Source organism: Gadus chalcogrammus, chromosome 17 (assembly GCF_026213295.1).
Source record: "Gadus chalcogrammus isolate NIFS_2021 chromosome 17, NIFS_Gcha_1.0, whole genome shotgun sequence".
Classification (NCBI taxonomy): Eukaryota; Metazoa; Chordata; class Actinopteri; order Gadiformes; family Gadidae; genus Gadus; species Gadus chalcogrammus.
The window spans coordinates 766,683-782,209 of NC_079428.1; the positions used below are offsets into that span (position 1 = coordinate 766,683).

At 51.4% G+C, this 15,527-nt stretch overlaps 1 protein-coding gene across 1 annotated transcript; it reads left to right on the forward strand.

Annotated features, from left to right (window-relative positions):
- Positions 1-5,624: 5,624 nt before the first annotated feature.
- slc7a7 (solute carrier family 7 member 7) lies at positions 5,625-14,473 on the forward strand. The gene is made up of 9 exons (XM_056575591.1): positions 5,625-6,057; positions 9,643-9,768; positions 10,286-10,430; positions 11,644-11,767; positions 12,554-12,657; positions 13,005-13,101; positions 13,226-13,375; positions 13,742-13,925; positions 14,387-14,473. The coding sequence occupies exons 1-9, from the start codon at positions 5,649-5,651 to the stop codon at positions 14,458-14,460; spliced, it is 1,413 nt and encodes a 470-aa protein (XP_056431566.1). The 5' UTR covers positions 5,625-5,648; the 3' UTR covers positions 14,461-14,473.
- Positions 14,474-15,527: the final 1,054 nt, after the last annotated feature.

Genomic DNA, 15,527 nt, shown 5'->3' on the forward strand with positions numbered 1-15,527 from the left:
ACTTTTCTTCCACTTTTCTCTCAATGCACTTGAGTGTTGTTTTGTGCCTCTTCAGCACAGACCGCCACACTCACCACCAAAACTCGACCCCCCCCCACCCCCACCCTCCTTATTGTATAGCTCTCTGGTTTGGTTTTGTAGTCGCGATCTATCAACATGTTCCTCGCTGTGAAGTCTCCATGAAAAAATGAATAAAATGGTGTTGAGGAAGAGCTGGTGGTGGCCTTGATTCTGTCCTTGGTTCACAGTGGGTTTGCCTCCGGTCCTCAGCCCGTCAGTCTCTCCCCAGCGGAGGGGTTCTGCTCGCTGAGCGCTGGTTTTCCGCGGGTTCTACTCTGTTGGGTGAGTTTCTGTTGGTCCTGAGGCTCGGAATGGGCGTCCTTTGTCTCAGAGGCCGGGCGAGCTGTCTGAATATTCGGCCTTTCTTGCATTGGGTACTCCTTTCATATGTTCTCTCTCTGTGTGTGTGTGTGTGTGTGTGTGTGTGTGTGTGTGTGTGTGCACGCACGCTTGAAAGGGGATAATCGGGGCCTGTATGAGTGTGTGACTGAGGGTGCAGCTGTAACAGGGCACCCCTCCTCTCTCTCTCTCTCTCTCTCTCTCTCTCTCTCTCTCTCTCTCTCTGTCATTCGCTCTTTCATTCCCTTTTATTTTCTCTTTCATTTCTCCCTCTCAGTGGCCAGCCCCACACCCGCCACCTCTGTAACGGCCGACACACAGGAAGCCATAATCCCCACACAATGAAGCCCCCCCCCCCCACGGTCCCCATGTCCCCCTCTCCCCCAGTCAAACGGGGGGGGGGGAGAGGGGGGAGAGGGGGGAGAGAGGGGGACACAGCCACCAGGACCAAACCTGCACCAGCTGTCCCCAAAATGGCCGTCTGTAATCCCTCTGGGGTCTACCAATACTGTGGCTCCAGAAACCATGACAACCGGTATCCAAAGAGAGGAATTCATCTGGGGCAGAGTGTGTGTGTGTGTGTGTGTGTGTGTGTGTGTGTGTGTGTGTGTGTGTGTGTGTGGGGGGGGGCAGACAAAGGAAGAGAAGGCAGCAATGTGTGAGAAGTTTGTCCACATGCGTTCACAAGGGACAAGGGATGTGTCTCAATCAACAACAGAAAAAAGTTGAATAATAATTGGTGTCAATAATTCCCTGGGGGAGAGAAGCTGCCAAAATGGGTGTGCTGGGTGGGGGGGTGGAGAGCAGGTTACAGGTGTGCGGACTGAGGGGGCTCTGCCTGCGCTTTGATCAGAGAACTAATGGCTGGTCTGGAGACATTAATCAAGCGGGCTGTACAGAACAAAGAGTTTAGGAGGAGGACGACTCGCGCCGACGGCTCCGGTTCACTCTGATGCCGGCAGAAGACCCGGTCACGTGCCTGCTTTGCATGTCGTTTTGCAAACAAACAAATCTGATTAATTAATGTCCCCGGAATCACACACTGCTGTGACGCTGTTATGCTTTGTTTCTTAAACTTTTGTAGGAAGGAAATCCGTTCGAAAATTGTTATTAAAGTTTCAGAATCAAAATCAGACTAACTTTTATTACATCTTATTGGACAAGTGCACAGGAGTATAATGCTTACGTTTGGTTTCTCAACAGCCACATAGCAGCAACAATAAATGATGCATCCAATAATGATATATCAATATATAACTATTTTTATATAAAAATATGTAAAATAAGTAGCACCATAGATCACAATAATAAATAATAATAGTTTAAGTCGTTGACTTCTCTGGCTACATTAAAGAAAAATTCTAAGGAGACAATCGGTCTCTTTAGATACACCTTTTTACAATCACCCTTATTATGGTGACCCCTTGACTTGGCTGAACCTGAAACGACAGAGGTGACACCAGCAGGACGATATCTGTCTTCTCCACCAGAGGGCGCCATCGGCCTGTCCTCCACCACTGACCTATTCTCTTTATCATTAACTATAACAAATAAATGGATGTTTACTGTCTCAAGTCGGTTCGATCAAAACGAGAGTAACATCCTATGTTCATCCCTCCCTCATTGTTTATCTTCATTAGCAAAAGGGCCCAAGACCCCTGTGAACCGAGTCTTGAACAATGGGCCCCATTGATCACATCCCCTCCGTGATTGTATCCCGAATCTCCCCACGCGTGAGCAGCAGCAGCAGCAGCAGCAGTAGTACAGGACGAGCAGTAGTGGCCTAGTGCTTATAAAGCAATTAAACCCCAACCCGCCCTCCGAGCAGCTCCTCCCCTCCTCCCATACACTTGGTCCTCGGTCGCAGCGGGGAAGCGGGACTCGAACCGTCCGCTGATCACTGCCCAGCACCCTGAGCCAGGTCCGTAACGCGGTGGAGACGCACAAGTGACGCACAGTGGACGAGAAGACACCCCGGGGTGCAGAGCACAAGGCGACGAGTCATTAGGACCGAGAAGGAGCGAAGCTGCCGACGAATCGTCTTGAATGAGAAGACCCCGCGACAGACCGGCTGAACCGTCCCGGAACCCGCCACATTAAGTCTAGACGCAGAAGGTAAGACATAGCCTATATATATAATGTATAATATATTATTCTGTGAGTTGAGGTAGTCCGCCCCTGTTTGATGGTGGATGGTTGTGTGTAGTCCAGATGAAGTGTGTCCCCTCTCTGTCTATGGTGTGAACCCCCACGTGCAGCATATGACCCGGTGACTTATGAAACGTCATCAAAAGTCATATTCTGCCGGCATGTGATCATTGTGATTCCCTCTGCTCAGATCATCTGCTCGTTCAGTTGATGCTTGTGTGTGTCTGTTCTTGAAACACACAGTGGTGTTTCTTTACCGGCGGATGAAAATGTCCAGGCTGTTGTTTGATAAACTACAGCGAGACCTTCTCTGAAGTCTGTTAATAGTTTGGGATTGATTCATTCTCAGAGAGGGAGAGATAAAGATAAAGAGAGAGCTATAGCGATGCAAGATAAAGAGAGTGATACTTTTAAAGAATCATTCAGAGAGAGAGAGAGAGAGAGAGAGAGAGAGAGAGAGAGAGAGAGAGAGAGAGAGAGAGAGAGAGATTATTTATAACATGGCAGTAATTAACAATACCTTCATGAACCGCTTTAAACACGTAGCGAACCAACAGCTGCATCAGTGGAGTCACAAACCAATGTAACAGTGAGTCGATGAAACGTTGATTAACATCGCAGCGTCACTTCATTATCAGGCTTCTGAACTAAAAGTTTGACAAATGCTCTGCGACCCACTGAGAAGGGTTCTAGTGAGGCGGCGGTTCTCCATCCGTGCTTTATAGGAACCCCTGGTCTCCGTACCCGGGCTCCCGCTCCGTGTAGAGCCCAGAGGGGTATGTGGAGGTAACCTTGAGGGGCCGCCCGTAGCGGGAGAGTTATCAGCGGTACGGTGGACCTTGCTCTCTGACAGAACTGCTTATTGTCCATCTAGCGTCTCTTCTGTTGCAGAGCTACCATGAAAAAGCTACCTTTTCTAACCAAAGCATAGTGTGTGTGTGTGTGTGTGTGTGTGTGTGTGTGTGTGTGTGTGTGTGTGTGTGTGTGTGTGTGTGTGTGTCTGTGTGTGTGTGTGTGTGTGTGTGTGTGTGTGTGTGTGTTGGTGTGTGTGTGTGACGTGTGTGTGTGTGAGACGTGTGTGTGTGTGTGTGTGTGTGTGTGTGTGTGTGTGTGTGTGTGTGTGTGTGTGTGTGTGTGCGTGCATCTTCCTGACTCTATTTACTGAAAACATTCCTCTCTATCTTTGATCAATTTAACCGTCAATGCTTGTTTTCCCTGTTTCACCGTCCAACGCTTTGCTTTGTGAACTGTTAACTGTGTCAGTAGCCATCATTACAATACGTTATTATTATACCTTAATATATTACTACACTATTACTTTAGACTGTGTCAGTAGCCATCATTACAATACGTTATTACTATACGTTACTATAATAATAATAATAATAATACATTTAATTTAGAGGCGCCTTTCAAGACACCCAAGGTCACCTTACAGAGCATATAGTCATCATAAATCGTTTTAAAAAAAACAAGACATTGTGGAAAAAATAAATAAATAAATAAATAAACATAAGAAATAAGAAATAAATAAAACAAAAACAAGACAAAACAAAACAAACAAACAATCAAAACAGTGATCAGTTAGACGTTGTGTGCGAGTTTGAACAGGTGAGTTTTGAGTTGTGACTTGAAGGTTGTAATGGTGTCTGACTGTTTTATGTGTGGGGGGAGGGAGTTCCAGAGCCTGGGTGCTGAACAGCTGAATGACCGGGCACCCATTGTAGTGAGTCGTGATGCGGGGATACATAGTAGTCCAGCAGAGGTTGAGCGGAGGGAGCGGAAGGGAGTGCATTCTTGGAGGAGGTCGCAGAGGTAACTGGGGGCTAGGTTGTGGAGAGCTTTGTAGGTGAGGAGTAGGGTTTTGTATTGGATACGGTAGTGTGCTGGGAGCCAGTGAAGTTGGATGAGGACAGGGGTGTACTCATACTATGTCACTATGCTACTAAAATAATAATAACAACAATATTGTAGTGAATTTAAATTGCGCTTCTCTAGACACTCAAAGAGGCTTTACAGTGAAGGGGGGACCTCACTAACCACCAGCAGTGTGTACTGGTTGTGTATACTACTATACTATGACTATAGACTGTGTCATAGCCATCATTACTATACATTATTACTTTACGTTACTGTATTACTATCTTAGTATACTGTACTACTATACTATACTTTACTATACTATCACTTCTTAAGGCCCGAGGTCCACTTAGTGTCATTGGTCGTTAAGCTCCGGTACCAGGGGCGGGGCTAGGGGCGGGGCTTGGGGCGGGGCTAGGGGCGGGGCTAGGGGCGGGGCTAGGGGCAGGGCAGGCTAGCGTCGGCATTTGACCCATGAGCAACAAGCTGACGCCTCGTAACCTCAGTGTAATGTGTGTAGCAGTGTGTGTAGTAGTGTGTGTAGCAGTGTGAGTTTGTGACTCCTATAAAAACATAAAAACAAGTGTTTCAATAACGCATAAACGGTCGTCTCGCGGTGCCCGCCCGCCCGCCCGGGGTTGGGAAGCGGCCCCCTGTCCCCGCCCCCTCCGCCCACGGCAAGCCCCCCCTCGGTGAGTCAACAGCCCCGCGCTTTAACGGCTGTTTAATGTTTACCGTCCCGCCTAATGGCTCTCAAACGACTTCACCGAGCGACGGTAACACGGAAATACTGACAGAAATGTAGAACGCAGAACCTCTCAAACTGCTCATGGGTCCCCCGGAGGTTCTGTTACGTAGGTCTGCTCCGAGCGCTGGGTCTCCACGGTAACCGTTTGGCTCACGAAACCTTTCCCCCCTTCTTCTGTCGTGTCGTCCGCAGATGGTACCGGAAGCTCCGTAGCAGAACCGAGAACGTGGGAGCATTCAGCCCGTCCGTCAGCGTCCGTCCGCCCGTCCATCCCGCTCCAGAGACCTCCCCTTCCCCCCCCCCTTCCAGCGGGTCCTTCCTCCCCCAGTCTAAACCCCCTCTCCCTCCCTCCCCCTCTCACCACCCCCCCACCCCCACCATGTCGCCCCACGCCGCGGCCCCCACCGCGCCCCACGCCCAGGACTCCGCCCCCGCCGCCAAGGGCTCCGACTCCGGCTCTGTCTCCGGCGGCGGCGGCGGCGGCGGCGACTCCATGAAGCTGAAGAAGGAGATCTCGCTGCTGAACGGCGTCTGCCTCATCGTGGGCAACATGATCGGCTCGGGGATCTTCGTGTCGCCGAAGGGCGTGCTGATCCACAGCGCGTCCTACGGCCTGTCGCTGCTCATCTGGACGGTGGGCGGGATCTTCTCGGTGTTTGGCGCGCTGTGCTACGCCGAGCTGGGCACCACCATCACCAAGTCGGGCGCGTCCTACGCCTACATCCTGGAGGCCTTCGGCGGCTTCCTGGCCTTCATCCGGCTGTGGACGTCGCTGCTCATCATCGAGCCCACCAGCCAGGCCGTCATCGCCATCACCTTCTCCAACTACATGGTGCAGCCCGTCTTCCCCACCTGCATCGCGCCCTACCTGGCCAACCGCATGCTGGCCGCCGCCTGCATATGTGAGTGTGTGTGTGTGTGTGTGTGTGTGTGTGTGTGTGTGTGTGTGTGTGTGTGTGTGTGTGTGTGTGTGTGTGTGTGTGTGTGTGTGTGTGTGTGTGTGTGTGTGTGTGTGTGTGTGGGATAACTGTGTGGGTGGTTTGTTTGGGGTCCTGTGTGATGCATGCATATCGATGTGATATTCGGCGACCGTGGCAGAGAGTGTGTCTGGGTTCGATCTCCGCTCTGTCTGTCCTTTGAGAGACCTGACCCTCAATTATGAAGTAATAATACTGATTACAATGAGCGTGGTTGGGATATTCTGTAAATTGATATACAGTATATTTACGTGTCTGACAGGGAAGGAGAGCTACAGAGAGCTATAGCAGAGGTTTGAGTGATGAGTGAGTGAGTGAGTGAGTGAGTGAGTGAGTGAGTGAGTGAGTGAGTGAGTGAGTGAGTGAACGAGTGAACGAGTGAGTGAGTGAGTGAGTGAGTGAGTGAGTGAGTGAGTGAGTGAGTGAGTGAGTGAGTGAGTGAGTGAGTGAGTGAGTGAACGAGTGAGTGAGTGAGCGAGTGAGTGAGTGAGCGAGTGAGTGAGTGAGTGAGTGAGTGAGTGAGTGAGTGAACGAGTGAGGGCTGCAGACAGAGGGGTAGATAGTGGCCGACACGTGAGCGCCACAGAGAGCTATAGCCGGCTGTGACTGATGGAGTAATGAGTGAGTGAGTGGGTGAGAGCTGTAGATGGCGTGGTAGATAGCGGCAGACATGTGAGAGGTGAGGCAACGCTCCGAGTCAGCAGGTCCGCTGCTCAGAGGCTGGGAGAAAGAGGAACCCGCTCGACTCATTTCCCCTCCAACACACGCGGGTGTGAGGAGCCCCCCCCCCCCCCCGCCCTCCGCTCCAGGCGGCTCTCTGGTCGAGGGTCCGTAGGGACGTCTGTCCGCGGGCCCCATCCCCGGGTGATGAAGAGGCCGCCACGCCGCCGGCCAGTCGCCATGGAGACGACAGGAACCCGCCCCTCAAAAGAGAGTACGTCTCCTTTAATCACGGTGTGCCCACGCTGTGATAAACCTGAGTCGCCACGGCAACCGCTGGAGATTCAGGAAGATAACTCAACTTGACATGAAGTGAAAACCAAGAGGGCCGACCGAAGCTTCGGCCATAACAGCTGACGCCGGTTTGAGTACCACACGGGAAGCCATAAACAACACTCATTAACCCGCGGTGCGCACGTGGACACGTGCACACCCACGCAGATTATAGAGATATACGTATTCACAAACGCACACACACACACACACACACACACACACACACACACACACACACACACACACACACACACACACACACACACACACACACACACACACACACACACACACACACACACACACACACACACACAAACACACACACACACACACACACACAGATAAGCCGGGCCTTGTTGCGTAGACCGATGAGCCGATAGGCGGGAGTTAAAGTCCTCGCCGCAGTGAAGACTCTGACCTTTAGAGCTCCAAGACGACTCAGCAAGACTCCAGGTCCTCCAGGAAACACACACACCCAGACCCACAACCATCACACGCACGCACACACACACACACACACACACACACACACACACACACACACACACACACACACACACACACATACACATACACACACACACACAGACACACACACACACACACACACACACACACACACACACACACAGACACACACACACACACACACACACACACACACACACACACACACACACACACAGACACACACACACACACACACACACACACACACACACACACACACACACACACACACACACACAGAGTTCCTTTTCCCAGCCTCTGTTTTACTCACCTCATCCCTCCCCCCTAACCCCCGTCCCAACATAACAGACACCACGGGGGGGGGGGGGGGGGGGATCCATCTCCATCTTCCCGTAAGGAACTTCTGTGGTGACCTTAACAACACTCCCACTCACCTCACTGGACAATACGCTCGGAATGCAAATATCCCCCCCTGCCCGTCGCCATGGCTACCTTTACGGTTTGGTTCACACACCTAGCCTTCCCCGCGGAGGCCCAGAATAAACACAAAGGAGGACGAGACGCCGTGTCTCCGGCGAGGCGCTGCTAACACTGTTAGCCTCGATGCTAACAGCCCCCGTGCAGTAGCTCCAGAGGCGGGGGGCCTAACGTCATAACATAACATCGTTCTGAATAACATTACTTGGAATCTGTTGTTTTCTGAATAACGTTTTACGGAGCAGAATCAGAGATACAGTGTTTTGTCTGCGTCGGTTCAAAGTCCGTCCCAGCCCTGACTCGTGACCCCCCCCCAGACCGACGGGGGGCGACGGGCTTCTGTTGAACCCCAACAACGCCAGCTCACCTCCACATCTGGAGGGCGTTCCGTCGCTGGGTCCTCCCGGAGCCCCGCTCCCCGTTCCCCTCTCACCACCCCTCTCGTCTGGCCGTTCACTGCGTCTGTAGTCCCCCCCCCCAGGGCCCTGAGCTGTTTTGGTTTCCCTGCCTTCCTGTAGAGGGTAAACCTGTTAGCCCCCCCACCCCCCCCCCGCGGCCCCAATGCGGTGGGGGACGGGACGGTTTATCTTCTTTGCCGTTGTTTTGACTAAGGCTTCATGTTTAGAAGAACACGGTTCAATACGCCAGCGTACGTTTGGTTTATTGCTCTGGGGCTGAAGGACTCCAGGGGGCCCTGTCACTCAGGCCGTGGTCCCCCCCCCCCCCCCCTTATCACCACAGGGGGCCGACCGACCAGACGCTGTTCAAACCTTGAGACGAGAACAGATAAAGAAATTCAAGAGCGCGATGAGAGATGAGAGGGAGAGAGGGAGAGAGAGAGAGAGAGAGAGAGGAGAGAGAGAGAGAGAGAGAGAGAGAGAGAGAGAGAGAGACAGAGAGAGACAGAGAGAGAGATAGGGAGATGTTGACGCAGCGTTTCAGGGGAGTGGGAGATTGGGGGAGGTGGGGGGAGGTACACTTGTTACTCCAGGACTCTCCCTAGGCTGCCTTTGAGTTAGTTCCCACACAATGCATCTTATGTGAATACAGTACACACTAATGTGTACACACTAACACTTTCAGAGTGAGATTCAGAGGAAACTACTACCTCTGGTTCGCCGTATTGAGGGTCTGCTTGCTCAGGGACAAACAACAATGTACTCCTTGAGACGGCTCTACGCACCTGTGTGAGAGAATGTGTGTGTGTGTATGTGTGTGTGTGTATGTGTGTCCAAGTATGTATGTGCTACACTCAGCTGTTTCCTGCTCTGAAAAACAAGAGTCTGGACTGCTTGAGTCAGCAGCCTCGCTTCCTCAAACCCTTCAGCCTGGCAGGGCGGAAAATATGTGTGCGTGTGTGGATGCGCGTGTGTGTGTGTGCGTGTGTGTATCTGTGTGTGTGTGCGCTTGTGTGCCTGTGTGTGTGTGTCTATGTTTGTGCACAACCAAACCGAACCAAAATCCAAACAATAACCACTAACCCATGGAGAAGGGGTGAGCCGATGCCTGCGAGGCTGTGAGCGTGGGGGGAGGTTCACGTGTGGTTCTCGTCCCGCTCCGCAGGCCTGCTGACGTTCGTGAACTGTGCGTACGTCAAGTGGGGCACCAGGGTGCAGGACTTCTTCACCTACGCCAAGGTCATCGCGCTCATCGCCGTCATCATCACCGGCCTGGTGAGGATCGGACAAGGTAGGGGTCATCTGCGTCCCCCCCCCCCCCCTCCCCCGTCTCCCCCCCTCCCCCCCTCCCCCCTCCCCCCCCCCCCCCGGCAGAGAGGCGGGTTCTGAACCCGACCGTCTCTCTGAGGGTTTGTCCACACACCCATCGTCCTTCCACTTTGAGGCCTTCGTCAGACTGATGATGAGAGAACCAATCAAAGGACAGGAATCTGTTGTTTTGATAACCCCGCCAGTCCCGCAGTCTGCTGGTTAACAGCAACACAAACTCTAGTTCCCTTGGTGACGGAATGGTTGTGGCTCCAGAATACTCATTAGTTAACAACAGGTGCTTTAAAAAGATACTTAAGAAGCAGAGATGTGCAGCGGTCCGCGGTCGCCTTGAGAATGTCCCCTAAACGCTCGGGTGTGTGTGTATGTGTGTGTGTGTGTGTGTGTGTGTGTGTGTGTGTGTGTGTGTGTGTGTGTGTGTGTGTGTGTGTGTGTGTGTGTGTGTGTGTGTGTGTGTGTGTGTGTGTGTGTCTCCTCAGGCCACACCCAGAACTTCGAGGGCATGTTCGAGGGCTCCTCCACGGACCCCGGGGCCCTCGCCCTGGCCCTCTACTCCGCCCTCTTCTCCTACTCCGGCTGGGACACGCTCAACTTTGTCACCGAGGAGATCAAGGACCCAGAGAGGTAAAGGAATAGAGTCACGATTAAAGGGGAGGACCTTCATAGGGTCACGATTAAAGGGGAGGACATCCATAGGGTCACGATTAAAGGGGAGGACATCCATAGGGTCACGATTAAAGGGGAGGACATCCATAGGGTCACGATTAAAGGGGAGGACATTCATAGGGTCACGATCAAAGGGGAGGACATTCATAGGGTCACGATCAAAGGGGAGGACATTCATAGGGTCACGATCAAAGGGGAGGACATCCATAGGGTCACGATTAAAGGGGAGGACATCCATAGGGTCACGATCAAAGGGGAGGACATTCATAGGGTCACGATTAAAGGGGAGGACATCCATAGAGTCACGATTAAAGGGGAGGACATTAATGTATATGATTAAAGGACAGGCTGTATGTGATATAGTAATGATTAAAAGGGGAGGCTACATATGTGATATAGTAATGATTAAAGGGGGAGGCTACATATGTGATATAGTAATGATTAAAAGAGGAGGCTACATATGTGATATAGTAATGATTAAAGGGGGAGGCTGAATATATCATAAAGAAGTTGATAAATGGGAGGGGGAACTCTTTTTGCTAGACACACCCAAGCTGTATTCACGTTAATAAAGAAACAGATTGTGGATTGGGAAATAGTGAGTCAGAATCCACCCTATTTATATATTAAATTCAGTGTGTCGGAGAGATGGAGACGCTGAGAGCTCCAGTGATGTGTGTGTGCATGCATGGACCGTGCACGTGTTGGTGTGTGTGGGTGTGTGCATGCATGGACCGTGCACGTGTTGGTGTGTGTGGGTGTGTGCATGCATGGACCACACACGTGTTGGTGTGTGTGTGAACGTGCATGTGGTGCGTGCGTGTGTGTGTGTGTGTGTGTGTGTGTGTGTGTGTGTGTGTGTGTGTGTGTGTGTGTGTGAGGGAATGCTCGGTTTCGCCCCTGCTTTGATTCACGCCGTCCATCAGACGATCATATGAAGCAAAACGAGGCACGTGATTGGACTGCATGCCTCTCTGGGAGTTCTCAGGCAGATTAGGTGACTGACTCCACCACACCTACCCCCCCCACCCCCGACCCCCACCCCCGACCCCCCCCCCCCATGGGTCAGCTCTCAACCTCTGTTGCTCCTGCACTCCTCTGAAGTATTATTCTCCCTCTTCCCTCTCCCGGTGCTCTGTCGCCCCCTGCTGGTGATTGTGGTGAACCGCAGGAACCTGCCGCTGGCCATCGCCATCTCCATGCCCGTTGTCACGGTGATCTACATCCTGACCAACGTGGCCTACTACGCCGTCCTGCCCATCAACGCCATACTGGACAGTGACGCGGTGGCCGTGGTGAGTGCTCTGGTCTCTCTCTCTCCTGCACGCGCTCGCTTTGTGGCAGATTAAACCTCACGCAGTAAGCCGTTACCCCCTCCAGGCCGCATGTCGTTTGAGTCTGGAGTTATGAACCCTTTTAAGTCCAGACGGGGTATTTTGGGGGTTCAAATTGTTTGAATAAATGTGTCAAAGAAAGTATTATTTTAAAGAATTCCAACCACACCAGGGACCGGTTTTGAATAGGATTAAAGATCAGAGTAATGTTGTTAACCTCTTCCCCTCGAGAGGACCCCTATCCCCCCCCCCCCCCCTTCAAAGGCATTAAACACATGACAGAGCGGTGCTGTGACCCAGCCCCTTTCAGTTGATTCATTCTCTGCTATTACCATTGATAGCTCAATGAAACACAACTCTGCTGAAGTACAATCCCAAAACCATCAAGAACAAAGTCCACCTTTTCTAGCTACGACCATAAATGATGCCTTACCTTTGTTGTTTCTGTCGTCAGAGTTAGGTTGAATCGCATGTTTGATGTAATGCTTAATATAAACCGATTATCTGGTGTCTCTGGGCAACATTTTGATACCTCACCGCCGGGGTTCCACATCCATGTGTAGACGCTTAGGGAGGGTTTCACAGGACGGGTCGATCGCCCGCAGAACACGCGGCCTTGGTCGCCATCTGGTGGCCGTGTGGTGCACTTGCACGATCGTCTTTGCCTGGCGTCTCTGACCTCGACCATAACTGGGGTCCGACAGCCCGGCGTGCATTAAGCCCCGCCCCCTCTCTCCTCCCCGCCAGACGTTTGCCGACCAGGTGTTTGGCGTGATGAACTGGACCATCCCGCTGGCCGTGGCGCTGTCCTGCTTCGGGGGCCTCAACGCCTCCATCCTGGCCTCGTCCCGGTGAGTAACCATGACAACGCCTCCTCCGGGCCCAGGGCCAGAGGGTCCGTGTGTGTGTGTGTGTGTGTCTTGTGTGTGTCTCTGTGTGTGTGTGTGAGATGAGAAGATGGAATGCTTACACACAAACAACTCGATTCGATGATAAAAAAAAAGGCACACCCGCTGAAAAACAGAAAGTTAATTTCCTGTCTCGTGTTTGTCTTTGAGGGCAGATTATTGGTCGCGTGTCTAACGTTTGTGTGTGTTTGTGTGTGTGTGTGTGTGTGTGTGTGTGTGTGTGTGTGTGTGTGTGTGTGTGTGTGTGTGCGTGCGTGTGCGTGTGCGTGTGTGTGTGTGTGTGTGTGCAGGCTGTTCTTCGTGGGCTCCAGGGAGGGCCACCTGCCCGACTACCTGTGCATGATCCACGTGCACCGCTACACCCCCGTTCCCGCGCTGCTCTTCAACGTGAGTAGCCCCCGGCGTCTGCTAGCCGCGCCGTGCTAACGATGCTAACGACGTAGCTCGCGCGTCGCGCTCCACCTCGTACCCAGACGTTCACCTCCCCCTGCCTGGTGTGTGTCTCTCCCAGGGGGTGATGGCGTTGATCTACCTGTGCGTGGAGGACATCTTCCGGCTCATCAACTACTACAGCTTCAGCTACTGGTTCTTCGTGGGCCTGTCCATCCTGGGACAGCTGTACCTGCGCTGGAAGCAACCGGACCGCCATAGGCCCCTCAAGGTACCGCTCTCACGCCACTCGTTTAACCTTAAGTATTATTTCCGTAGTGCGTGTGTGTGTTAAAACCCACCTTTTTACGATTGTTCTCACTGCATAACCTCCTTCCCTTCCTCCTTTTTTACTAATATACGTTCTTATTAAATGATTTTATTTTGTGTTTGCTCTGTAAAGGGTCTTTGAGTACTTCAAAATACACTCGATGAATCAAATGTATTATTATTATTTTGTTTTAAATCGGTGCGGCCATTACATCTTCAGAATGGTCAAAGTTCTGCCCTCTGCTGTCCCGACAGCGGCGCTCCAACGCCCGTCTCGGTCTTACGCTGACCTCTGACCTCTCCCCCCCGTCCCCCCGTCCCCCCACAGCTCAGCCTGTTCTTCCCGATCGTCTTCTGCATCCTGACGGTGTTCCTGGTGGTGGTGCCGCTCTACAGCGACACCGTCAACTCCCTGATCGGCATCGGCATCGCCCTATCAGGCATCCCCGTTTACTTCCTGTGCATCTACACTCCGGCCACCAAGAGGCCGCTGTGGCTGCGGCGCCTGATCGGTGAGGCTCTCTCCAGACGATCACCTTCCACTGTTTCAACGCTCTGCCTTTAACCCTAGAACCAATGTAATGAGGCGTGGATTGAGCTAGGGGCTACTAGACAGAATCCTCAGGTCCTCATCACGTTGAACATCAGTTTTGAGCGCAAAAGTTGGTTGCACTTCCTCGCAACTGAATTTTGAACCTTTTAGATACAAATGACTCACACAATTATTGTATGTTGTACGTCCTTTCACTTAATTTAGAACTTAGCATCGTGTAGCATCTCATCCCAGCTATCTTTATGTACGGTTATGAAGGGGTTAACCTAGTGCTTGTATCCTTACATCCTTACTGTTCCGACAGAGATATTGTTTCTCTTTCTTCTGACCAATGTACTTATTGTAAGTCACTTTGGGTAACAGCGTCTGCTAACCGGGCTCCGCCGTTAACACCCTCTCCTCTCCTCCTCCTCCCTCCAGCCCGGTCGGGCCTGCTCATCCAGAAGGTGTGCTTCTCCGTGCTCACCGAGATGGACACCGACCACGAGGAGTGAAGCTCCGCCCCCTCCTCCCCCCCCCCCCCCCCCCCCCCCCCCCCCCCTGCTCCTCTCAGACTGTTAGGAAACGCACAAGGGACCCGGCTGGGACTCAGAGCCGGATGTCCTGCCAATCAGGACGGAACCGGCTTTCTTGTCCTCTCCGATGGTTGATCGTCACCATGGCGACGACGACTAAACAACCATCCCCTGCCACGACGAAGCTGGTAACCGTGACGAGCCGGTGGTGTTTCGGTGGTCGGACTACAGAGAACTATTTAAGAATCAACACCCCTTTTTTATATATATATATATATATTATATAGTAGAATTCTTTTTTTTTTTTTTTTAAGATGTCTGAAGAACTACATTGATTTTATGTTCCCAATCAAACAGACCTGAATGCAATACATTATTTTGATTACGGTTGGATGGTTGAAGTGAAAAGCCTTTGAAACCAAAAGCACTGTGGACCAAATAAACTGCGTAGTACGATGTATAATATAGAGGGAGGTGTAAAAACCGTCTTTACTCCAGGGAGCTAAAGCGGTGTTCTGAGATGTTTCACAGCTAGAAGACATTGTTTTAAGGGCTATCTCTGCCAAATTTGAACTAAAATTGAATTGACTAATATATTAACAATCGAATGAACAGTTAAAGGTTTTAGAATCATGTTGCTCTGATCACCATAAACAAGTTCAACTTTAAAAGCGTTTATTTATAATAAAATTACCAGTGAACATAATCTGAGTCCTTTCCATTTCCGTTGCAGCTTCACAAATTCATAACACAGTCCAGTAAATATTGTACGACTTTACTCTGGATAATAACACACAGACAACTCTTCACTCCGCTCCCATTATTGCGTCCATATTTACACACGATTCGCTGGGCTCCAATCCATGCATTGCCCGGTTTTGCTGTGCGTGCAACATAATGTAGTTTGTGTTGTTTATTTTCAACCTGGTTTGCTAAAGAGGCTCATTTAGCTAAAAATAACAATAACTAGCCAATGAAAAACGGGAACGCTATAAGTGCTGCAACCAGGAAATTACATCACCTTCTCGTAAACCATGTCGGGCGTA